The sequence below is a fragment of the Syngnathus typhle genome, linkage group LG11 (genome assembly GCF_033458585.1).
Source record: "Syngnathus typhle isolate RoL2023-S1 ecotype Sweden linkage group LG11, RoL_Styp_1.0, whole genome shotgun sequence".
In the NCBI taxonomy this organism is placed as follows: domain Eukaryota; kingdom Metazoa; phylum Chordata; class Actinopteri; order Syngnathiformes; family Syngnathidae; genus Syngnathus; species Syngnathus typhle.
The window spans coordinates 7,580,739-7,588,291 of record NC_083748.1 but is presented as its reverse complement, the minus strand read 5'-3'; the positions used below and the strand labels follow the sequence as shown (position 1 = coordinate 7,588,291).

The window sequence follows — 7,553 nt, the reverse complement described above, 5'->3', positions numbered from 1 at the left end:
AAAAAAAACACTTGCCAGCAGTTAATTTTCCAACCGATAGGTGGCAGTAGCTTCTACTGGGGTGCTTTATGGACCTTCCCTCGATCGTCTGCTAGTTGCCTAGTGACCTCAATGATGGTTTCCTGCTTTTCAAAATCCAATCTTCCCACTACGACAGCGTCCAACTTTTATAGAACACGATTCATGATTTTTGCAGACCTTTTAGTTGCCCGATGGGTCGCATAAACACGTATCCTTTCGGAGCGAGTGTTGAGTGACCTATGTGTCGTCCGGCCCGGTTATGAAGAATCTTGAAGAAAGATGGATAATTATATTTTTATCAGGGTGGTTGGGAAAGGGAGCTACGGGGAGGTGAACCTGGTGAAGCACAGAATAGACCGAAAACAGGTTAGATGCGTATTTATTTGGAAATGTAAGGTTATTTAAGTGACTTTGTGTATAGCTAGCGCGGTGTAGCAGCTAGCCTTGAAGTGTTAAGTTTGTTTACATGAAATTTGAGAAGGCTGTGGAGCGAACTGAGCCTTTTTATATTAACAGTATGAACTACAACAAAGGAAGCGTTATGAGCACCAAAAGAAATACAAAACTGTTCCTGTAGTAGCTGTAAAAAAATAAAAAATAAAGTACGCCCTCCAGGTATTTTTTAAATTAATTTTTGCAGCAGTTCGGAGCATTTGATCAAAAGTCAAAGGCACAAACAATGAATAAATAAGAGTGATGAATAAATAAACAAATAACATAATAAATAAGAGGAGCAAAAATGGAGCAAGTGTGCATACAGCAGACAGTCAGAATATAGCGCAAAAGTACAGGACAAACTAACGAGTATTAAGCCTTCATTAACATGTTCACAATTTTCCAACTACATTTCTGTTTCAAAGCTTTAAATTATCATACAGCCTTGAGATCAAGTTATTGTCGACAATTACTCACAAATAATTTCATTTAGTATCAAATAAATAAAGTGGGACGGCATAATGTTTTGCTGATTAACATCTGCCTCACAGTTTTGAGTGTTGGCTGTTCAAATCTTAGCTCTGACTTTTCCAGTGTCTCCCAGCACACAACCATAGTTTCACTATATTTATGTGTCAATAAATGTTATAACGCATCAATGTGAACTATTGCACATTTCCTACCCCACAGTATGTCATAAAGAAGCTGAATTTGACCACCTCCTCAAAACGGGAACGTCGTGCTGCAGAGCAGGAGGCTCAGCTTCTGTCCCAGCTCAGACATCCCAACATCGTAACATACAGGGAATCCTGGGAAGGAACAGACCTCCAGCTTTACATAGTGATGGGCTTCTGTGAAGGAGGCGACCTCTACCACAGACTCAAACAGCAAAAGGGAGAGCTGCTCCCAGAGCGGCAGGTCGTGGAGTGGTTTGTCCAGATTGCCATGGCACTCCAGGTATGTTGCATATGAATCCAAATGATGAATGCAAATAAGCCCAAATTCACTTGTTTTGCATTCACTTCCAGTACCTTCATGAAAGGAACATCCTTCATCGGGATCTTAAAACACAGAATATCTTTCTGACAAAAACCAACATAATCAAAGTTGGGGACCTTGGCATTGCAAGAGTATTGGAGAACCAGAATGATATGGCTAGCACACTTATCGGGACCCCTTACTACATGAGTCCAGAGCTCTTTTCTAATAAACCCTATAATCACAAGGTATTGCCTTCATCTCATCTTGCTGTTGTCTACTGAAAGGCTTGATCATTGTTGTTGTTTTTTTCAGTCAGATGTGTGGGCCCTGGGTTGCTGTGTGTATGAAATGTCGACACTAAAACACGCCTTCAATGCCAAGGATATGAACTCGTTGGTCTACCGCATTGTGGAAGGAAGGGTAGGAACTATTTTTATGTCTTACTATGTGTGGACAAGAAGATGCCAAAGCTCTGATTTGTAAGCGTCAACTGTAGCCATAAATCCACGGTGAGCGTTCAATTATTGGTTTCTTCTCTCAGCTACCGCAGATGCCAAGTAAATACGACCCCCAGCTAGGAGAGTTGATCAAGCGCATGTTGTGTAAAAGGCCAGACGACAGACCAGATGTCAAACTCATCCTTCGGCAACCTTACATCAAGCGACAAATTGCCATGTTCCTGGAGGCCACCAAGGAGTAAGTTAGAAAGACAAAACCGGGTTGCGCTTTATCTCCATTTGTTCATTCATACTTTTGCTTTCTCACTGTACTCAACTCTTGTGTTTAGAGAAATGTTGATAATAACCTTTTCTGGTTTTTGCTCCTCAGAAAAACGTCTAAGTCAAGAAAAAAAGTTGCTGGTGGCAGCATTGACATCAGAAACAACGATGTAGCTATTACGGCGCAGCCTCAGACAAAACCTGAGCGACTTACTCCAAGTCCTCAGCCGGAGCCCATTCCCAGGTTGAAACAGGTCGGTGAATATATAAATGTAATATGCTGGAAAAATAAACAAACAAGCAAACAAACGTGCAAAATAGGTAATTAGGTGCACCTCCTAACCAATTATTTTGATTCGGAATCTTCAACTTTCATTGTGCCAACGTCATATACTGGAACAGTTTGGAAGAGAACATTTTCCCTTCTAGCTTGAGGTCATAAAGGCATACTTATACATATAAATTGGGTGTGCGCCATAACCTCATATGTCTTTGAACTGGACTAAAGAGTCATTATCATCATAGACAGTTTTTGGCGAATGTTAATGAGCACATGGACCTTAATTTAGTATCATGATTCAGTTAGCAAAGTAATATTATAAGACATAATATCAACCAAACCCTAAGTATAAATATTTAGTCTGTTTTTATAAAATGTTATAAATATTTTACAACTGAAAAAGACAAAATGAAGATATTCTGGAATAATTATAGATATATATATTTTGTGTGTATTCATTGTACAGAAAGACAAATCACAACTGCCCCCAAATCACAATGGTCCTATAGACTGCAACCCAGTTCCGCCCAGGCAATCTTCACCCGATCCTCTCAAAAGCAGCATTACATCCATGGCAACCATCGACAAAATCCAAGTTGACATGTATCCACAGGAGGATGGAGATGCCTTACAGAGGCCATTAGAGACACCTCGATTAGCTGCGGCACACCAACAGCTTGAGAAGAAGGAGCCCTCTCCCCCTCCTCCACATGCTAAGCCCCCACTAAAGCCGCCGTCAGCAGCTGGCAAAAGAGGAGCGGATGAGGGAAAAGTATCGAATGGGTTTCGTCCGTTTCGGGACACCTATTCCGTCTTTGATAAAAAGATGGCAGCTAATGATGAAAAGGAGGACACAATGGAGCTCCTTCGAGAAGCTAACATGCAGGATCCAAAACTTGAAGTGGAGCAAGGTAGTGAGCTTGAGAAGAGATCTACTCAAAGAATCCCCTCAGAAAAAATGGAGATGAATATTGAGTGTAAAAGTGACTCAGTGAAACCTGTCAATGGAGCTGGAACGCAACAAGTAAGTTAACAATAGAGATCTCGCTTGCGTGTTTGTAGGGGGATCCTCATGTTTTGTTATCTTTTCAGGACAATTTGGAATCTACAGAAAAGCTCCTCCAACCATTCCCTCCAACAGTTGTAAGAAAGTTGTCCATATTCTTTCAGCTTTAATAAATCAAATAGGTCTCATGCTATCAACCTGAAGACAGATGTTCACGTACTTGAAAGTCTTTAACTCATTGTTTCTGTTAAGGAACCTCCTGAACAAGACTTTCCGTTACAAATCAACAAACAGAATGTAAGCAGTGCTCCGGTTCTCACAGCCAAAGAACCTGCTGTCTCACTTGAGTTGAGTGGGAGGGACACAAGACACACAGATGGGGATCAACAGAAGGTAACGATAGTGGATGTGAAGAATGTTAGGTAAAAAAATACTTTTCCAACCATATGCATCTTTTATCATTTAGGCAAAACCTCGCCGGCCCCTGCCTCCTCGTCCTATCGAAACATTGTTAGAACCTAGGAGGGGAAGCACACAGAGCAATAAATCAGAGAATGAAATATTGAAATCTTGTGGGGATGGATTATTTAATTTGCCAAAGGTAAAATGATTGTTTATTTAATATTGATTTTATTATTTTTTTAAATGTTTTATTTATTATTGTTTATCATAAATGACATCGATGTATCCACACAATAAAACTAAATGTTAACTTTCAGGAGCGTCCTCTCTCTGCTCGAGAAAGAAGGAGACTGAGGCAATCCCAAGACCCCGCCTCCCAGTCAGGTAGAGTCAGAGTTTGACAAAAGATGACGCACAGAATTCATCATGGTGAAACTATGATAATTCCTCCTCCAGGTGCTGTAAGGTCATCTTATGATGTTACCACTTCCAAGGCCCAACACTACAACATCCCAGTTTCCAATTCTGTTTCAGACTTTATTACTCAGTCCAATAAGGTATGACATACACTTGCGGTTCCTTCAACTTTGAGGTTTTAATAGAAGTGGCAAATATCCCAATTTGGCTGTGATTTATTAAAGCTTCAAAAGGATGAAGATGAGTATGCCTCTTCCACAAGCTCCACAGAGCATGCAGAAGGAGATGGCAGGGAAAGGTGAGCCAGCACAGCAGAGAAGGACCTCAAAATATATATATATTTTAAAGTGCCGTCCTGTTTCAAGATCAACTCCACGCGTGTTCTGTGCAGGAGAGCCGAATCCAAAGACATGCAGGATTTAGTCCACATGATGACCCAAACCTTGAGGATGGATGGTGGAAACGGCGTGAATGAGGTGGACAAACATGAATGTGACGCTACGTTGTTGCCAGAATTCAAACTTAACAGAAAGTACAGGGACACCCTTGTGCTCCACGGCAAGGCTCGACAGGAAGCGGAGAACTTGTCACTCGGTGAAATCCCAATAGGTCAGATGTTACCATCGTACTGACATCGTCACCGTTGTGGTGTGCTTAACAATATTTTCCCTTCATAAAGGCTCCAAGTCAGGTCCAGCCAAGATCAGGAGGGCCATCGAGCACTTGAGAACTAATGTTGTGAAGGGCCTGGGGGTCAAGCTCTTGGACAAAGTCCTGGAAACCATGGAGGAGGAGGACGACGATAAACGCGAAGTATGTTTTTAGGAATGTTGCAAGTAACATCGGACACATTGTGTCCATATATTTTTTTTTCCTACTGTGCAAAGTTGAAAACTAATCCGATTGGTTAAGACAAAAGTGTCAAGAGAGGACAAGAGCATCACTCTTTTTCACTCCTTTCTCACTGCAGCTGTGCCTTCGTCAGCAGATGGGTGATGACAAGTATCACGCTTATGCTGTGATGGTGAGACAGCTGAAATTCTTCGAGGAGGTCGCCTTCGAGGTTTAGAAAAAGAACACTTAAAGAAAGAACAACTGACTAGAGCTTTCACCAATGAAGCAAGTGCCACTTCCTTTCTACAGTACATAAAGATTCTCATTTGTCACTTTTTACATTGACACCATGCAAAACAATGACATGTACATAACATTATTCATATCATTAACTTCTAGTTTTGTATTTTTCATTATGTCTATGCAAAAAGGTTAAACTACGTTGACACGTAACGTGCTGTAATCGAGTTCTTAGTTTGTTAAATTATTGCGTGAGCCAGATACCAGTAATAATTATTTTAGTCTTATAGACATGTTGTATCATAGATATTAACAATAAAATTATTTCTGATAAAGCCTTTCCAAAAATACTCTGACCTTTTCCTTCATGAGTCTTGTGGCAATTCTATGTCATAAAGCAGCAACGTCCTTTACGACATAGAATTATGCGGGTCCCTGATTAAGGCCTCATTTCCATGAATGGTCAAAGTGCCTTTTTGACAGCCCTTGCTGCTTTGTTGCGGATCTTGTAATAAGCATTTTTTTAATTGGTCAGATTTCTATTAGGCCACTGGAATGTCTCTTTAAAAATATATATATTTATTTTATTTTTTTTGCCTGACTACAGGGTCACTAGCGTGTAAAACAGTTGAGTTGTTGCTGATGTAGCCAGCAACAGTATCAATAAATAAATACCATCATCAATTTAACACAAGTACATATTACTGAGGGTTTCATTCAACAGAGACAACGAATGCACAAATTGTATTGGATCTGTATTTCAGACAAACACCTGGGGCTGTAAGATAAATTCAAGAAATATTTCCAATGTAAAAAACGTGTCAACTACCAAGATTATAAGTAGTTATTTATGCTTCTTTTTCTTTTGAGTCTCCTGAGACTTTTGGCTGGGCTCCCCACTGCTCTCTGGTATAACAGGCTGCCAAGGTAGGGGATGCCTTCTGTACATTGGCCATGGAGGTAGGGTCAGCTTTATAAAAAATAAATAAAAGTAAAATCACCTATTAGCATTGCAAACTTTAAACATAACTGTAAAACAGAAAGTATCCCAAAAAACTTACAATGCATGAGATAGCAAATCCAGTCATGACTATGAGCACAGTCCATCCAAATTGTTGAACGATAAGCCCATACACAAATCCAATTACCTAAAAGCGAGAAACCAATCAATTGAATAAGGTGAGAATGATGGGCTGATGTAGTTGTGTGTTGATATAGTTGCATAGTTACCCCAGAGACGAGGATTATCCCTTGGAAAATCTGTTCGGCCAGTTTCTGGCCTTTATAATCCTATAACAAATAAAAGCAAGCAACATCACAGTTCAACGTGAAAGCAGGTGGTGAATCCTTATTGGAATTGCTCGAGCGGTTAAGATCGATTGTAAACATTATTAAACAATTTAATAAACGGGCCGGTCAACGACAGGGAGATTTTGTATTAAAACTACGTTTGATGAGTTTGATCGATGTTTTGATGAGGAGAATAACGTTGGCTAGCAGCATAACAAGTAGCATCAAACGTTTCGCAAATGCAAACAGAATAAGGAGCTCAGACTGGATCGTGCCGTGACACAATAGCATCGACGATATCAAATTTACCATATGTGTGGGAATTGAGTCAAACATTGACAGCATATTTCTTCTTCGATCCGAACAGCTAGCGCAACGTAATTTCTAGCGAGCAAAGATACGTCACATAAAGAAGGACCTAGTGTTGGCTCGTGAGTGATTCGTTCAAAGGAACAGATCTTTTCAGTGAACGAGCGTGACCGAATCACTTCCTACAGTGATTCGTTCTTTTTTCAGTTCATATGATAGTTGTATTGTTTGATGTGTATGGGTTGTGTCCACTGGATGTAAAAAAATAAATAAATAAAAAGCCGTATCAGTGTGTGTGTTTTGGAGGGGATTCATTGAACTGTTCGTTTGAACGGATCTTCTGAGTGAATTGATTCTAACGATTCAGTTCACCGAAAAGAACTGGAATGCACAGCACTAGACGGACCCATCTCGGGGCCGTTTTTTATGACGTCACCTTAGACGCTTCCGTTTCCGCGATAAATGAGTATCTCGCGAGAAGAATCTCGTCTGGTGGAAAAGTGGGTTTGAATCCCAACATGATGTAAAATGTAAAGTCTTTTCATTGTTCAAATAGTGATTGAGCATTCTAAATTCAGCCTAATAATAAACCGAAGACATAAAATAGCCAAAGTGGTAT

At 40.2% G+C, this 7,553-nt stretch overlaps 2 protein-coding genes across 2 annotated transcripts; one reads left to right on the top strand and one right to left on the bottom strand.

Annotated features, from left to right (window-relative positions):
* Positions 1-71: 71 nt before the first annotated feature.
* nek4 (NIMA-related kinase 4) lies at positions 72-5,685 on the top strand. The gene is made up of 16 exons (XM_061290671.1): positions 72-387; positions 1,147-1,413; positions 1,485-1,682; positions 1,750-1,857; positions 1,979-2,133; positions 2,266-2,410; positions 2,903-3,460; positions 3,529-3,579; positions 3,695-3,835; positions 3,909-4,043; positions 4,162-4,228; positions 4,301-4,401; positions 4,486-4,559; positions 4,653-4,870; positions 4,941-5,074; positions 5,232-5,685. The coding sequence occupies exons 1-16, from the start codon at positions 301-303 to the stop codon at positions 5,328-5,330; spliced, it is 2,538 nt and encodes an 845-aa protein (XP_061146655.1). The 5' UTR covers positions 72-300; the 3' UTR covers positions 5,331-5,685.
* Positions 5,686-6,073: 388 nt separating this feature from the next.
* Positions 6,074-7,085, bottom strand: spcs1 (signal peptidase complex subunit 1). Its single transcript, XM_061290672.1, has 4 exons — positions 6,935-7,085; positions 6,566-6,625; positions 6,397-6,483; positions 6,074-6,305 (listed from the first exon to the last, which is right to left on the bottom strand). Exons 1-4 carry the CDS (start codon positions 6,968-6,970, stop codon positions 6,180-6,182), a joined length of 309 nt encoding a protein of 102 aa, XP_061146656.1. The 5' UTR covers positions 6,971-7,085; the 3' UTR covers positions 6,074-6,179.
* Between the last annotated feature and the right edge of the window lie 468 nt (positions 7,086-7,553).

Excerpts from the sequence above, each read along its gene's own strand:
- nek4 (XM_061290671.1), top strand. The coding sequence starts at position 301 with ATGGATAATTATATTTTTATCAGGGTGGTTGGGAAAGGGAGCTACGGG. Across the intron at positions 388-1,146 it reads ACAGAATAGACCGAAAACAG|TATGTCATAAAGAAGCTGAA; the intron begins GTTAGATGCGTA and ends CCTACCCCACAG. Across the intron at positions 3,580-3,694 it reads AACCATTCCCTCCAACAGTT|GAACCTCCTGAACAAGACTT; the intron begins GTAAGAAAGTTG and ends GTTTCTGTTAAG.
- spcs1 (XM_061290672.1), bottom strand. The coding sequence starts at position 6,970 with ATGCTGTCAATGTTTGACTCAATTCCCACACATATG. Across the intron at positions 6,484-6,565 it reads GGATAATCCTCGTCTCTGGG|GTAATTGGATTTGTGTATGG; the intron begins GTAACTATGCAA and ends TCTCGCTTTTAG. Across the intron at positions 6,306-6,396 it reads GATTTGCTATCTCATGCATT|CTGACCCTACCTCCATGGCC; the intron begins GTAAGTTTTTTG and ends TTTTTTATAAAG.